Raw genomic sequence first — 17,152 nt, 5'->3', positions numbered from 1 at the left:
GGAGAAGTTTCCCTAGGCTTATATACAGGTCTATCTAGGGCCAATATTATATGGGTCTATCCATGTTCCACAAAAGATGGATCATTGTAGATCTATTGTAGCCACATCTGTTTTGTGTTAGGCGATGAGAGATTAGAGCTTTGGCCTGTTGAGGCCAGAATTACCATCTCCCCCCTTGTGTGTCTTTTATACAGTATGTGCTACATTTTCCAATTAAGTACTAAAGTAGTCAACTACAAAATGAGGAAAATATCAGATGATATAAAATTGAATGTTTCTGCAAATCTGCCTTGGGATGTAATGAAGCATTGGAAGTTCTGGTAATGGTTAGATGCTCAGTTTTTAATTGCCAAGTCTACTAGGATTATAAGGTTGTGGTGTCAAAAATCTTGCATAAATGTCCACATTTACTCATACATCATTAAGATGTGTTCTACATGCTGAAAACAGTTACTGACTTTGGGGTCAAATAGTTAAGTTCAACCATTCAGATATCTTGATCCCCACCACTTGTATCCTCTAGGAGTCAAAGTTCTAATGTTCAAGCAGATGTAAGGACCTGGCACAATCATGTGTTTGCAATTTTAGTAAGACTATCTTAGAGAATTGTACTACGAATTACTTATAAGTCACCACATTGAAAGAGGCAAACCCCTAGAAAGTGTATTAACTTCCAAAAACATTTAAAAGCACTGAAAACACTGAGACTGAACCAGATCTTTACATCTGCTTAAAAGTTAACCATTAACTACTTCCAGCAGTGAGCAGTGACAGGTCAAGGCGTGTCCAATTGGAGATAACAGCCTCAGCAGCTAGCTAGTAGGTATAAATGTACACCCAGTTCCTGGTATAACGTTACATGCCGGGCAGTGAGACTGGCCCACCTGACTCAACTCAGAGGAACAATCTAGAATATTTCTTAGTATTGAACTCAATATGTAAAGTCTACAAATATACTTACTAATTTTGGGGACCAAACAGATCTAAGAATTGCTATTGTTTGTCAGATACACATTGTAGAAGTCAGAAAAAAAGGGCTCATAGCCCTGAGGCAGACAGTGGAACAAGAATGACACTAGTCTCCTTGGGGAGGATCAGATTCTCAGAATGATGTTATTCCTTTCAGAGGAGGACACAGCTGAGCTCAGTTGCATATCTGAAACCAGCCTTATGTGATGATAGACTGATGGCTTCTGGAGTTACCAGTTTTGAGTGTTATAGTATTATCACTGTGTAATTACTGCTTTCTTGCTCAAGCTGTACATTACAAAGTATAACTTATACAGTACTATAAGCCACGGCTGAGGGCAGAATAGGCTAGCCTGGATGCTAGACTGCTTCCAGAGCCTTAGCATTATAGCCTGGATACCATACCCCTGGACCTCAAAAATCCTGCCAGACCCCTGCACGATAGATCATAGATACATGAGATCAGGCTGGGGTTTGGATACCAGGCTATTTAGCATTAGGACCATCGACTCCTAGTCATCACCTCCTTGACTCCAGGACATACATGCTCTCATGATCAAGGAAATTTGAGGATTGGGTCTAACCGAGAGGGCCTGTCCTAAAGCCCCCTTTACAAATCAAGAATTTAGCTCGGCCGAGTTGTTGGCGAGCACCAAATTGACATTTTCGGCCGGAGTATGACCGGCGTTTGGGCGATTATGCGGGCCTCGACCGATTTTTAGCAGCTCGGCCGGCGTTTGCGGGGCAGCTCGGCCTGCGCTTAATTTCAGCGAGGCCTCGGTGGCGAGCGTTGAGCTCGGAGAGCTCGTCAATGGGTTGCATGTAGCTCGACCGGAGCTTGTCCGGGCAATGGCCAAGACTTGGCCAATACTCGGCCGGCAACCCGACGGTTTTTGACTCTCTCTTTTTCGGTCGGAGTTTGCCTGAACTCTTCTGCCTCGCGCCAGACTCGTTCGGGCTTCCTGCAATAACCGGACGATATTCCGCCCGACTTTTAGCAAGTTTGGCGTGCTTTGGGCGAGCGTTGTGCTGGTGTCGCTGGGAGCTCGGGAGGGCTCCGGCAGAATTTTAACTGTCACCTAATCAATTTGACACCTGTGTTGAACACGTGCCTTTGTTTTGGGCTTTCATCTTTAGTAAACAGTTTGTTCCGAAAAATAAGATACATAAAGACTACTGTATGAACTTAAGAAAGCTGCGTACCTTTTATAATGTAAGGCAATTGGACACGAAGACAATACTTCCTATTTATTTTTTGCTGTAGGTTTGGATGTATGAGTTCATATATTCTTCATGTCTGAAGGCTTCCAGTCTGTAACTCGGACGGCCTTCGCTCGAGGTTCGCCGAAGGTTCGCCCGAGGTTTGCCCGATTTCAGCTTTGTCTAAATTATTGTATTATGTTGAATAAGACTGGTCTGTTCACTTTGTGGCTCTTGTGGACTAGTTTTCGGATTGGTGTATCACAACATTCCAGTTGATATTATTGTTTTCAGCGTGCTCGTCCACTCCACTCATGTCCTACATATATTCCGCAACTCAGAAATTACATTTGACACAAATATTAGCTTTTTACAAGGTTAGCCAGTTCTGACTTCGTCCACGTTCAAGACATAGTACAATCTCTTTAACAAATTATAATCAGTTGTGTTGGACGGACGTCGGACGGGCTCCGTCCATTTGTAAAGGGGGCAGATTTTCAGCGAAAAATACAGCCGATACTCGGGCGATGTTGAAATTCGGCGAGCTCTGACCGAGCTTCAAATTCGGCCGGCGTCCGCATGAATTGTAAAGCCGGCTTAAAGGGGCATGTTGCCTGGTCCCTGGAGCTAGGAAACTGGCCTGTTTTCTATGGCCCACTAGCCTTATTAAATCTCGCTTATAGCAGCCCGCCAAACAGTTACAGCCCTGGACAGCGGAGTTTGTGTTACACAGACTAATGGCCCACATGGCCCAGGAGGCAGTCTGGAATTGCATCACTTTCACATGTCAAATGGTGGTCTGGGGGTTGATGACACGGTGTCCTGAAATACAATCTGTGGCCCACTGAGCCAAGCACTGTGGTTTACTTAGAGGGAGCTAGCTGCTGGGGAGGTTCATTGTGGTGGATCAGGCCTGTGGTAGACCATGCTAGGCTTGTGAAATACTTGACTGAATGTACACTTAGGAAAGGGATGATTGTTCAAGCTTTTCTGGGTCTCAATGTTTAAGCTGCTATCTATTGTTAATTGCATACATCCATTCAGATGTCTTGATCTTCCACCACCTCTACGGATGAAATGAGCAATCCCCAAGCAGCTGAAAAAATCTCAGGCTCAATGATGTTTTATATATACAGTTACAATGTACGTGAAAAGTTTTGAAAATATGAATACAATATTAATAGTAGAGTAGAGTAGAGTTGAACTTCTTTTGTTGGGTAGGGATAACAGTTACACTGAAACTAAAATAAGGTCATGAACAGGTCACAAAGAAGCTCTGTTCACACTCTGTTTGCCCAAGTGCCTGCTGGTCTGCCTGTTCCCCCTTATTAGCATGGTTTCCTTGCCCATGGAGAATTTTATGTGGAAACTCAGACCACCTCTGGAAACAGCCCCTACATGGAGTTAGTTCTAAAGGTGATCAAAGGTCTGTCAGGATTTTAAGTCTTGAAGTGTGTTTCCACCCAAAAGCTACTAGTACTAAGGCCATACCAATTTTATTGATTGGTTCACGGATTCGCTCGCTCCTATTTTTTGGAAAATAAAAAATAAAAATTACCACTCAGCAAATTTTCACCATTAAAGAGACCATTCACCAACTTTCTGGTGTAGCAGATTGGCCTTTATATCATAAGCTCCTTAAAATGTGGGCATTGTTATTGCAGTTATATTTTTCATTCATGAAAGATGGGACTAACATAAAAACTGACACTACTTTTGTAATTTTCAACGAACAGGTTCTGTTACTGTACAGTAATGATGTTTTTGTACTTTTTTCAAGCTGAAAACTTTTTATTCCTTATGTTTTGGATTAGCCCTTATCTTTACCCCAACCATTTTACAATTTTTTTTTCGCCCTGTCGCGCTCTCTCTATCTATTTTTTTGAAAATCCGTGAACCAAGAAATTAAATTGGTATGGCCTAATACAGGGCAAAACCCTCTACTGTCCTGGACTCCCCACTATTGAGTCTTTCCTCTGTAACTAGGTCACTTGTGGGCACATCTAAATACTTATCAGGAAATCCATCATATATCCCCTTTTCCCTTGTTAGAAATCCCTATTTACTCTGTAACCAGTCATTACTGAAAGATCATCATATATTTTACATAGGTAAAAAGAGACTACTATCCGTAACAAACGTTAATGCTACCAACAAACTAGAGTCCGAGTGTCCATACGAAAACGGTGGTGACAGTATAGAACAAACAAACAAACTTCCAGTTGAACTATGCATTCATAATTTGTTTTCAGACTTTCCATTGCAAAAACATGTAATGAATAAAGCCAGCATGAGTGAATAAAGGGACATATCCGAATTTTTTTTTTTTCACACATACATTCACATGTATTGTATAAAAATTATCCTTTATACATTCTATGAAAGATAAACATACAGTGATAGGGCTTGGAGGGACATAGTGTATGAAACATAATACACCCAGCTGTATGGTAACCTTTCTTTGACCTGGTTTGGCCACTCTGGTGGATGGCCTGAGAATCCCCTGCTGGTTTCCTAATTGGGAACATCAGGATTACTCTCCAAGCAGAGGTTTGGCTCTGGTTGTTTTTTTTTACATTTTTTTTAGTCGTTTTTATCAGGCTTTCTGTTTTGTATTGTATCTTGTATTGTCAAAACCTAACTTTGGCTTGCGGACTTCAAGAAACAATACAAAATAGAAAGGCCTATAAAAGCGACTAAAAAAAGACGTAAAAACAACCGGAGCCTAACCTCTGCTTGGAGAGTACACCAGGATGGCTATTCCCTGTGTTTACAGAATAAACTGAATACTGTACCTTGTACAGAATTAAATTTCTTCTTTACTTTGTCATAATAACTTGATGATGTCAAATGCATTTTAGACATGTGCAGACACACTAACTATATTTTGTAATTGATGGAGTCTCACAGAGTCTGGAAAAAAACTTTTAAGGATAAGCAGATGTAATCAAACGTTGACTCTTGCATGGATTCTAAACACATGATGGAGAAAATGGGTGAGGGGAGAGAATGAAGATTTCCTTTGTACAGTTGTCCCATAATAGTGTAGTGGTAGTATACAGTTTTGGGAAACTGGATTCTATCTGTGGGAAGCCTTTGTCCTGTTTTTATCCACTCCTTTCAGCTACGGCCACGTGGCGCGTTGGTACACCCGATCCCTCGATCTCGGAAGTTAAGCAACGAGCAGTCCGGACAGTACTTGGATGGGAGTCCCCCACCCAAGGACGTCCGGATTGCTGTAGCCTCACGAAGTTTTCCACGAAATCGTCTTCCGGGAGGGACGTAAAACGGGGGTCCCGTGCTCGAGGAGGTGCCTCGACCACGTTAAACAGCATCATTACTCATACTTGGGGTACCTACTGGCTGGCAAAATGCACCAGATGATTATCATTATTATTATTATCATTATGATCAGCTTCTATACAAACTTAGACTTCGGAGGGCAGAAGCTAAAACAGATCTCCAAGCAGATCTTGGGGTGAAAGATTGTAATGTTTTGAGCAGCCCAGCTCTTCACCCCAAATTGGGGTATACTGGTAGTGGATGTCAGAGAAACCTGTCTGGTCAGAATTTTTTTTTTACCAACATTCTGCAGATTAGATCTTGAATACATAGCAATGATATCTGATACACCATGTCCAGTATGTCATGGCTGGGCGTGGCTCTGCCTTGAACATCTGCTACCAATCTATTGTAAACAATGAGGGTATTATGGTGTTCTCTTGAATTTGAAAACCTGCATAGGAGTAGTACAGACAGTTCCAGTTGGTGGTGCTTGGAATAATTATGATGTTACCCCAGGGACAGGTTTCTAGATCCAGCCCCCAGAGAACATTGTGTACTTAAGAGATTAGCCTAATTTCATGGCCAATTACTAATGACAGCACTAACAGGGACAAGATGATTCTTTCTCCATGGGAGGCCAGATTAGCCTGTAAATTCTCTGAAAAGAAAGCAGCAATGATGTATTTCACATTTATTTTACAATGCTGTAACATTATGGACAGCTTACATTGCTGTACAAATCTTTTTTGCTTTGCATTCATCCTTTCTAAGGAGTACTAAACAAGATATCAAAGATCACCAAGGAACACAAAACAAGAGTGTTTCTTGTCTCCTGCCCCTATGATTACTTTCTAAGCTAACTGAAATGACGAAATAGAAACTGTGAGCCACTTATTGGGACTGCCTTAGAACTTTAAATTTTGGAGGGATTTAGAAACATGGTTTTAAATCACTTTATTGCATTTGTCAAAATATGTTTCCCTTGTGAAAGTATTGTGTCAATGGAGTGTTATTTGTGATTGCATGGAAAGAGTTCAAAGATTAGTTCAGTACTAGACAAGAATAAGAGGCTACACAAAAATATCAAATTTCTTGGTGTCACGACTATCCTCCTTTTGTGTTAGATTTTGTATTACCTAAAATACCTGTTAGAAGCAGATGAAATCTAGACAAAAGAATTGGAGTTATTAGGAATGTCAGGATACCTGGCATGTATCTATAGATCTACTGAATGTTTAGTTAAATACAGCACTCTTTTGATGGATTATACCTAACGTTACATGTAGAACATACAAAAGACCAAAGGTAGAACATACACACTAAGGCCGGTTCATAGGAGGGAATTTGCGCGACATATGATGATTCCCCTAGGACAGTAGCCTAGGATAGTTTTCGGTTCACACAAACCCACTGCGACTCTCATGGCGCACCACAACACATCACACTGCAGCGCACAGCCGTGAACCCTGGTGACCAGACGAGTGTGGCGTGGGTTGAATCAAGGGTGGGAAAGGTCTCAGGCATTCGCATATGACCCCTGACCTTCTGCAAAGCGAAAATGGGCTGCCTACGACATCGGCACATTCAGTGATGCCGCAAACTGCCCAATGTCTGTCGTACGCCCAACCCTGGAGGCAACACGTGACACGTAATGCCGCTGTGCGTCACGGGGGCTGTTTCCACTGACAAGCGTCACGCGCTGCTCATCAATCGCCATAGGACAGATTGCAGTTTCCACACGATGTGTGGAGTTTCCACACGATGTGTGGGGTTTCCACACGATGTGTGCAGGTTTCCACACAATGTGTGGAGTTTCCACACGATAACTGAGAACATGTTCACAATTTAACTTATAATAGGCTTATTACTTGTAATTCTATTTTCCAAAAGCTTGATATCTGACATGGCGGACACACGATCACTGCAGTGCCTCTTATCCCAGACAGGTGGCATGACTGTAAGGTGGTGCCACATACCTGTCAAATATTCTGTTGGTGTGGGTGACCACATCGATGTCCATCCTGATCTTGTACTCCACATGTGGGGGGATCACTTCCTCAGACCCAGGGTCATCATTCATGTTGGAGAATACAATACCTGACAACAGAAAATTGTGTATACAAGGGATGAATGAACAGAATTTGTTACATTCAAAAACTGTCATTTCTTAAGGGAAATTGACTATAACAGCATTGAGTACATATCAAAACCAACCCAAAGTTCCCTTACCTGCCCACAAGGTGTTGTCAGCGATAAGTTCGTGTCCTCGGATTGTAACATCTTCCTCGGTTTCCATCGGCTCAAACTTGTTCAGCTCCAAGCACTGAGCATAGACAACAAAGAGTTCTTAATCATGAAAAAAAACATTGTCATAATTGCTAGATGTGTACTACCTGTTAAACACAAACATCCCTTCCTTTACTTTTAAGTATACCGAACTAATAGTATAAAGTAAATCTATATCCCAAGCTACAAAAATTACTTGAGATCCTAATAAACAAACAAACATCCCCTCACCTGTAAATAGTTGAGCAGTGTTTGAAATGCTGAGTTTGTCTCCTCAATTGCGTTCACCCAGGTGTAGTTGGTGCCGCTGGTGGTATTGCCACCCAGGAAGCCGACCAGCCAGTCAGCGGTCAGCCATGGGTCCGGTCCCAGCCTCTCCTCCATGGCTGCGTCAAACTGTTCAGCAAACAGTGGGTTTGACAGATAATCCTGTGGGGACAATGTGGGAAAAGTTAACATTAGTCACAGGTAGAATAAAACATTACTGAAACATCATTAGTCTACACTTGATAAATTGGGAAGTAATAAAAACAAAATTGCATCTTGATATGTTTTTTGCAAGTCTTTATTCTTATTTTCAAAGTGATACTTTTGGAAATTGCAAATAGATAATGTGATCAGTGAATTTGCCTGAAAAATCTGTCAGAACAGTTTCATTAGGTTAGTAAAGCAATATATACTAAACACAAAGGGAACACTAACAAATGTGAATAATGCAAAATTAACTGCATAATCAATGAGAAAATAGTATGCCTCATACTTCATGCATTGCAAGGTCACTATTGCAGTATTGGAGTTTTTCTTTTACCAAAGTCTCTGTTTCTTCTTATACTACAATGTGCTGAGCTCACCCTGATGAAGTTGACAGTGTCACTGTTAGTTAAGGTATCATTGATCTCAGGAGACAGAACAGTCAGCCAGGTGTCAGCGAAGTCCTCCAGACGACCAATCTCTTGGAATGTGGAGTTAGCCTAGAAAATAACATCAATTAACTTGAAGGAAAACAACACTTTTGAAAAAAGTTACTTCGATCCTATGAGTTTTAAATTTGTTTTAAAACTGTGGCCTTAATTATCCAACCTGCTGAGTATCTTTCATCCTCTCTGCAAATATACTTGCAGTATAACTGATCCATCTACGTGTATTTGTTCAAGATGACAATATATGGCTTCAATAATTAATTAATGTTACAATGCATTGTGCTATTTCCTCTACCAAATTGGATGTAAACTTTGACTAATTTCCTAAAAATCTTCATTATCACAATATCAGTCGATCCGTACCAACATTCCACCCACCTTCTCCACTCAAAAGGCATATTATTAATCATTCAAACTTTAAATCATACTTCTTGTAGTACTTACAAAATAATCTAAAAGCCTGATGTTTCTGCAATTAAACTTGATTAGACTTTTAATTGATCATTCTAATTGAGTTAAAACCTGTACCTCTTGTAGTATTTTCCTGACAGCGGGTGTGTTTGGGCTGTACGGGATCTTGCCTGCCAGCAAAGGTTTCAGGTAACTCCACAGGAACTTGGTCAGCCTCTGGCTGTCCAGCTGATGGAACAGCTTCTGACAAAACGGAGCTGTCAAACAGGAACAGCACATTTAGAGTTGCGATTAAGAAGATCCATGTGCTAATTATTAGCTTTTGTTCCTGTGGTCTTTGGACATAATAATCTATTATACATCAAATGATATACAATACTAGAGTTCGGCGACCTCATACCTCCATGAAAATTTAGAGCTTTCGTAAATTTCATGCAATTGATTAACACATTAACATAATTTATGCATGGTGTTGTTCATCATTGACTAACGTACACGTCATAATTATAAAATTCCCATTATTAATCATAAAGCGGTTATGCAATTTTTACATAAATCATGCAAATAAGTTCCTAATTACCATATTTGGTATCTGCTTATATTCCACCTATCATAATTAACAAGTGTTACATTTATTGAAATCCAGTTATTGCAAACAATGGAATTATACAATTTTCTCATTAATTATGCAAATTAAGTCCTCATTTGCATAAGATGCATATCATTATTAACATCTTTGCCCAAGCTACCTGCATACCTAAAATGCAGGCAATCCGTCATTCCTTTCTGCAGTTATCCTCTTTGGAGTGTCTTGACAAAAACGCCCCTGCAGTTCCACAATTAAATGTTAGGAGGATGAAACTTGTCCCACTTTGTCATGACGCTAAAAGCTATCTACCACTCAAATGTCTCGACCATATCACGTCCGGGACAAGGGATAGTTACATTGGAAAAACTGCTATGATAGAGTGTTCTCATTAATCATGCAAATGTATTCCTATTTTGCATAATTAGTATCTTACCTTGTACAACATTGTCTAAGGTACCTACGTACCAAAAATCATGCAAATCCGTTGTTCCCTTCTTGAGTTATCGTCTTCAGAAGTTTTTGACAAAAATGCCCCTGCTATCCCAAAATCTAGACGCTAGGGGGCCCAAACTTATGTCATTTTTTCCTGAACACAAGAGCTATCCAATACTCAAAAATCGTGACCATAGCATGTTCAGAACACCGAGATAGCAAAACCGGAAGTTACGCTGCAGTACCAAGGGGAGCCGCTAGGTGGCCCAAAATCTAATCATTTCCAGCTTTCATCACACCCTACCAACACACCAAGTATGAAACCAATCCATCCAGCCGTTCTTGAGTTATCTTGTTTACACACACACACACAGACAGACAGACAGACAAACGCTGGGTAAAATATAACCTCCATGACATTTCATGGAGGTAATAACTAAAAGCTAACAAATGAATCATTATGAATTAAAGAATGGGCAATATTTCAGTCCTGACACAGATGTTTTTACCCAAGGCTTCTGGTTGCTGTCAACTACAAAATATCAATATCAATCTGAGATTTTTTAAACTTCCAAATCACACTACCAACCCAGTGGTAAACCTGAGTTAAGCAAAATCAAGCAAACACAGTCTAATTATGCTTCAACTTTTGTCATCACTATATAGGCTATTTATTCAATTCTATAGCTCTGCTTTGCATACTCTATGACAACAATGCTCTGAAAGACACTCACTTGTCCTGTTGTCTTTGGCAAAGTCTCCAGCATCATTCGAGTCATCCTTATCGAAGTAATCACGGAACTGTGTGGACTGCATGGACTCCTGGGTAAAGATGCGCATATTGTCTGCGAAGGAGCCGACATTCAGGGCGTCCTCTCTCCCGCAGACCAGGAGTCCCAGGGATGGGATGGTCCCGTTTTCCTCGCGAAGAAGAGACGTGATGTTTTGGATGTCGTTGATGATTGACTGGAAGCTACCCAGAGCACCGATCTGTCGAGAGAAGAAAACAAAACTTATTAGAATAAAACTTCAAAGAAACTTGCTACAAACTTAAGTTGCCGTGCTTAATGTAATGTCACCTATGGCTTAAGACACAGTTGGATTACCTTGCAACAAATTCCTTGAGTCTGAAGAATGTTTTTTTGATGGTGCAAATGCGTATGTTAATTGAATAACACTATGCATATGGTTGTGGATCATAAAAGGAAAATGTACTTTGGTTTCATAATGGTCTGTAAAGCCCAACTTCTACAAACAAAGACAAGTTTTCAACAATTTGAGATTGCTACAAAAGTGACTATTGAGTTGTGTACATTACATCATTACAGACTGTCCTCATTACAGACTGTAGGCCCCAGAAATACCTACATCTTCTGACAGACGGCGAAGTTGCTGGAACGTAGCATTCCACCTGGCCTGGGCTTCTGCGGGGTCCAAGGAGGTGTTGTCTTGCACAAAGTTAAAGATCTGTAAAGTTCAACACATAACTAATTTTCATGCAGTCATGTATTTTTTTACTGTGGCTAGTGTCAGAATGAAAAGATCAGAACTAGTGTGCAGTATTGAGAGTGCTCAATACATGTACAAATGTATTTTTGGTTGGTCTCAAAACAACATAATCATAATAAAATACATAACGCTAAAATTATCATGCAGCATTGAAAACAACATGTCACAAAGAAGATGGTTGGCCACATACATTCACATGTAACTCTGCATCTATCAGAATCGGTATAAAATGGTAGCAGAATAGGGGATGTAACACATGAAATTTTATATGACACAAAATCTGTCCATGCAAGCTCTATGATACAGTACAGACCACTAAAAATTTAGTCATTAAAAATTTCAGTATCAGAAATAAATAAATCTTTTTTTTAGAGGGTGTGGACAAAACTTTGATAACCAAAATATTGTCTTGAAATGACAGGTAGGAAAATGTCATAATATTGTCTGCTTTCTGACCTCCTCCAAGAACTTGGACCAGTCCACGTCTCGTTGGAACTCCCTGGCCAGAGCTGTCAGGTTCTGCGCAGACAGCCCGCACATCGCCGTGGTTACGTTAGAAGTGATGGAGGGGTTGGTGAATATGATGAGCCGGCCGAGAAGAGTCTCATTGCACACAATCCGGCGGAGGGGGACGCGATCAGTGAAGATCATCTGGACAGCCTGAAATTAAAAAAAAACATTATGATAGTTATAACAATAAAGACTAAAAGCACTTTTTTATCAATAACAGATGCAGATTTATCTGTGTGAACATATTCAAAAACTTTTGTGACAAGGCGAAAATACAAGATGTGTTGTATATATTGTTAAGATATTCCAACATACTGTGTGGATTACTTATTGTAGTACATTCTCAAACTATTTACTAATAGGTGCTATACTAAGGCCATGTTGATTTGATTATATGGATGACATCCTCCGGGAACTCCAAAACTGATGCGAGCGAGCGAATAAAAAAAAAGTTTGGCCAAAAAAAAAAGTTGCCTTCAGTATGAAATCAAAGTGGCCAGGAAGGTTGAACATAGGACTAAACACACATAGTATGGTATACCAACAGTTAGGTGTAGGGACCAGTACATCATACGGGTGCAAAACATTTTTTCTTCTGGACCAATCCAAAAAAAAAAAAAAACAGACCTGAAAAAAATCAGAGGAACAGGTTTCGCCAATTACAAAATGGACACACTATGTCGGCAGGCATTTGGGGTCTTACCGGGGGCCAAGAAGACAACAAGAGAGAAGTCAAGTAGAGTTTATAGTCAATTGTACCAAGTTTCTACAGTCAAAGGTACAGAGACAGTTAGCCTTTATTACACGGAGATGGGACTTTAAAATGCCAGTGGGAGTCCAATAATCCACCAAACAGATTCCTTTGTAGAAAAATTGACCAATTACCATTGGTTTGAGTATTGCCAGTTTTCAAGTTTCCACATCCAGACCTGGAAATGATCCTCCGGACCTGAACGGGACCTATACCTGAATTTTCTGTACTGGTACCTCCCCCTACCAACAATAGATTTTTTTTCTTTCTGTCCTTTCACATCTTACTCTTTGACTTTAGATTTATTTTGGCATTCTATGGCATTAGTTATCTGTTTTCTGATACTTTTTTTTTCAATCTACAGAATATTTGCGCTCATTTTACAGCTGCTTTGCACAATTCATTGTGTGGTAAAAAACTTTTTTTTTTTTTGGAAACGGTCGAAAATTGGTGCGAGCGCGGATGTCATCCATATAATCAAATCAACATGGCCTAAAGTCTCCATTTCTCACTGTACATGTATGTTGTAACAAACTCTGTCCTCAAAATACCCACCTACAACAATATGCAGAATCATTTTGAGATTGAAGAAAAAATTGCTTTCCGTTGGACAGCCTTAAAGAAAAAAAACTGCCAGGTTGTATGAATCTTATACAGCCAAAAAAAAACATAAAAAGTATGTCGAGCCCTGCAAGCTCAACAATCAGTATGGTGGCCTTGAAAAGGTGTCTTCTAACAAGAAACACTAAGTCTTGTTCCGCCATACCTTCCACTGTACTGGAGAACCTTAAGAAATAAATAAATAAACTGCTTGATGAATAAATCACCAGCAAGTGACATACTCGCTACTCCATAAACCATTATTAATCACATTACAATGTTTATCACCTGTTGTGGGTTTAACTCTGCCGTGATGAGGTCGGTAACGATGTCAGGTGCCAGGGACAGGTTGTGTCTCAGGAAACGCTCCATCCTGTCTACATCCACCAACATGTCGGCAAACTTCAGACCATCTGCATGGACGAGAAATAAGTTCCTTTATCTATTGACTACTCTTTTCAAATTTTCAACTCTTTTCTCTTAGTAATACTCAATTGTCGCCAAGTAAATTTTTGTTATACCAAAACCCAAAGGCCACTTCAAAATTACGGGTTATGTGACTATGACAAAAATAGCATACCTGAGAGAGGCTGAACTCACTGAGAGTGAGGATTGACTGACCTTATAGGAGTTACGAACTACATGTAGGCTACCTAGGATCATTCCTAATACCACGCTACAACTGGAACTTTGTCCACATATATATGTAAACCACATATACTTGGTCTACATATAATATAGACCAAGTATTGACCAGGTTTATGGAATGAGTACTATAATCAGGCTGACACAATCAGAAGAGTTTTCCCTATCTGTGTCCTATGCAGTCTACAATGAACATTAAACATTAAAAGTCGTGTATGTATAACTTACGGTGCACCACTGCACTCCTGTTGTTGAAGAACTCCACTAATTCCTGCAGTGCCTGATAGTCTTCCACAAGATTCTCCAGTCCCAACAGCTCCGTGTCATTGGAGAGCAGCTCATCAATGTCAAAATACAGCTGCGATAACCTGAAAATTTCAATAACTTTGGTTAGTTTAAACCCTTAACTTAGACAGTTACTGTTGATATGCAGCAATAACCAATGTAACATGACATATATTTGGCAAATACTACTAGTATCAAATGCTGGAAGTTGTAACACTACTTTTATTTACAAGCTAAGGCATTGCTGCAAATTAATCACAGATCAGTTTCGGTATGGCGGCTTTGAAAAGGTGTCCTTTGACAACTGTTCCGCCATACCCTCCATTGTCATTTGTATGTGGAGAACCCAAATAAATAAATGAAAAAAAAAAAACATTTTTCACACGTAATCTTAAGCAGAAAAATTGCCTTTAAAGGTTAGTGAATCATAGTCATTTAAACACAACTGAAGTTTCATTCATTTAATTATTTATATGAACCTTCAGAGTACTCCCTCCAGTTAACGAAACTGATTTCTAAGGGAGCCCATAACAGAAGAAAAGAAGTTGACATCTAACACAAATGTCCACCCATGAACATGCTAAATCATGTAAATGTACTTACGGTGAGTCCTTGAACTCAAACACCCTCCCAGGTGCCTCCCCTGCCAGAGGCTGGTCGTAACACTTGTTGTCAAAGTTACAGATCAGGGTCTGCATGAAGGGTATCAGGCCGGCTGAGGGGAGTGCCTTGCTGGGGTAATGGCCTATAAAGTACAGCAGAAGAATAAACTAGATATCAGCATGGTCTAAATATGTCGACTTAGGCAACTACAATGTATATGCTATTCGGAAAACTTCAATAAAAACTGTCAAATGTTCATAAACACACTCAAAGCAAACATACTCTAACAAACAACACTAATAATGTGCACACTGCACTACAACGTCTGGCGTTCTTGACAATACACCTTACTGATTAATGATAATTATTATCTTCAAAGTTATGTCATGCATTCTTTAACAAATGTTCCACAATCAAAACATAATCTTTTTGCAAAATATGATTCATGATATCGAGCCTGTATTCTTTTGACTTTCAACATGGTAAACATTCTTTTCCTGTAATTTCAATGATTTCAAATTGCAGCTGGGATTCTGAGAGGTCCATACAATGTATGATATGTGTCAACCTATGACATTTGTGCTACTCACATTCATGTTGACTGTAGGGGGGGCGGCTGGTCCTGATCCACACCAGGATCATGAACAGGATCAGCGGCCAGATTATCTCGATCAGCAGCCGCACCTGGGGTCACAACAAGGTCAAGGTCATGTTTGTGTACATGGCAAACTAAAACTTGGTCACAACATGCTTCATTTTTAACACGGTAACAAAATCTCAGCTATTTTGGTTTAAGGATTTTACCCATAGCCTTGAGTGTTTTCCAGGACTAGTCCCTCTAATCTGGGGTAATTGTTTATTGGGACTGAAAAAGATTTCATCCTGTCCTCCAAACAATCTGAACTTCATGACACAAAATTGATAAAAATGCATTGATGTAAGCTTAAAAATATAGGCACCCAACACAGGCACCAAAACAATACCAATGAGTGGGACGGAAAAAGATTAAGACATAATACACACATATTTAAACCCTGACCAGAGTATCATGCATTTTCAAAAACAAATTGTCAATAAACAAAAATAAATATGCATCATATTCAATACAGTGAAACCTGCCCGAGCGACCACCTCTTCAACCGCCATTTCGACCGCTTTTTCTCGGTCCCGATTTATTTTCCCATTAACGTAAGCATAAATCGACGTTTTCTCAACGACCACCTGGCCAACGCGACCGCGACCGGCCCAAATTGGGACCCATAACGACCGCATCATTTTCAAAATTGAGGTTTTCATCGATTTTTGATGATATCTAGCGCCATTTTGTGCCGAAATCGGCCAGTTTGTGTCGGATTTTGGGGTTAAATTTACAGTTTACAGTGTGTGTGTTGTATTTCACATTAAAGACCTCGCTTCTTTGCGTGCGTGCAGTGTGCTTGCTATTTGCCATTAAACACAACGGAAACCATTTATACTTTGCATCGGGCATGTTTTGAGTCGATACTCTTCTCAGCGACCACCTGTCTAAATCGACCGCTTTTTTCCGGTCCCCCGGGTGGTCGACTTGGGCAGTTTTGACTGTACATGTACCAACACCAACTGACCTTCTGTCTCTTCCTGAGTGTGAAGTTTTTCCATAGCAGCAGTTTCAACTGTACCCAGAATCCCATGGCTCAAAACTGATGTTGTTCACACCCTGTAACAACAGGATACGCACATTGTTATTGGCTAGGTATTGAATATCAAAGAAATATCATATAAACATCCTTACAACACAACTGTTACAGTAAATCTGGGCCAGCAAATTCTGTAGAATCAAAATTAAACATTTTATTTTGGCAACAATTTGTATCTATTATGTTAGGTAATATATGTTACCACATCTTTGGTACAAGTGTATGTTGTTTGTCCTTCACAATACAGATGAGATTAGCATGATACACATTTCACCTTCAACAGCATAAAATTGCATGTCATGCTACAGTTGACCATATAATGACTCATTTTGATATACTGTAAATGCAGAAATGTTCACGGTGGATTAATGTTCGCGGTTTTTGCGGCGACCACTTCACCGCGAAATTAAATCCACCACGAACATTTTTATATAAAGGTATTAGACTGCAGTCGATGGTGTTACCGCGAAATTAAAACCAC

At 40.0% G+C, this 17,152-nt stretch overlaps 1 protein-coding gene across 2 annotated transcripts in view; it reads right to left on the bottom strand.

The window, feature by feature from the left end:
* The window catches only part of LOC118431360 (phospholipid-transporting ATPase ABCA1-like), a 50,314-nt gene that overhangs the window by 30,323 nt on the left and 2,839 nt on the right, over positions 1 to 17,152 (bottom strand). For both annotated transcript variants that reach the window (XM_035842484.1, XM_035842483.1), the window contains exons 2-14: positions 16,600 to 16,691; positions 15,586 to 15,679; positions 14,996 to 15,137; positions 14,336 to 14,475; positions 13,751 to 13,875; positions 12,058 to 12,261; positions 11,461 to 11,559; positions 10,827 to 11,082; positions 9,189 to 9,328; positions 8,592 to 8,711; positions 7,972 to 8,169; positions 7,684 to 7,777; positions 7,431 to 7,551 (exon numbers count right to left, since the gene is read on the bottom strand). In XM_035842484.1, the coding sequence (XP_035698377.1) occupies positions 7,431 to 7,551; positions 7,684 to 7,777; positions 7,972 to 8,169; positions 8,592 to 8,711; positions 9,189 to 9,328; positions 10,827 to 11,082; positions 11,461 to 11,559; positions 12,058 to 12,261; positions 13,751 to 13,875; positions 14,336 to 14,475; positions 14,996 to 15,137; positions 15,586 to 15,679; positions 16,600 to 16,665 (1,799 nt within the window). In that variant the 5' untranslated portion in view covers positions 16,666 to 16,691. The remainder of the gene's footprint in view (positions 1 to 7,430; positions 7,552 to 7,683; positions 7,778 to 7,971; positions 8,170 to 8,591; positions 8,712 to 9,188; positions 9,329 to 10,826; positions 11,083 to 11,460; positions 11,560 to 12,057; positions 12,262 to 13,750; positions 13,876 to 14,335; positions 14,476 to 14,995; positions 15,138 to 15,585; positions 15,680 to 16,599; positions 16,692 to 17,152) is intronic.

This window comes from Branchiostoma floridae, chromosome 15, assembly GCF_000003815.2.
Source record: "Branchiostoma floridae strain S238N-H82 chromosome 15, Bfl_VNyyK, whole genome shotgun sequence".
In the NCBI taxonomy this organism is placed as follows: Eukaryota; Metazoa; Chordata; class Leptocardii; order Amphioxiformes; family Branchiostomatidae; genus Branchiostoma; species Branchiostoma floridae.
The sequence above is the reverse complement of the archived record's forward strand: the minus strand, read 5'-3'. Positions and strand labels throughout refer to the sequence as shown.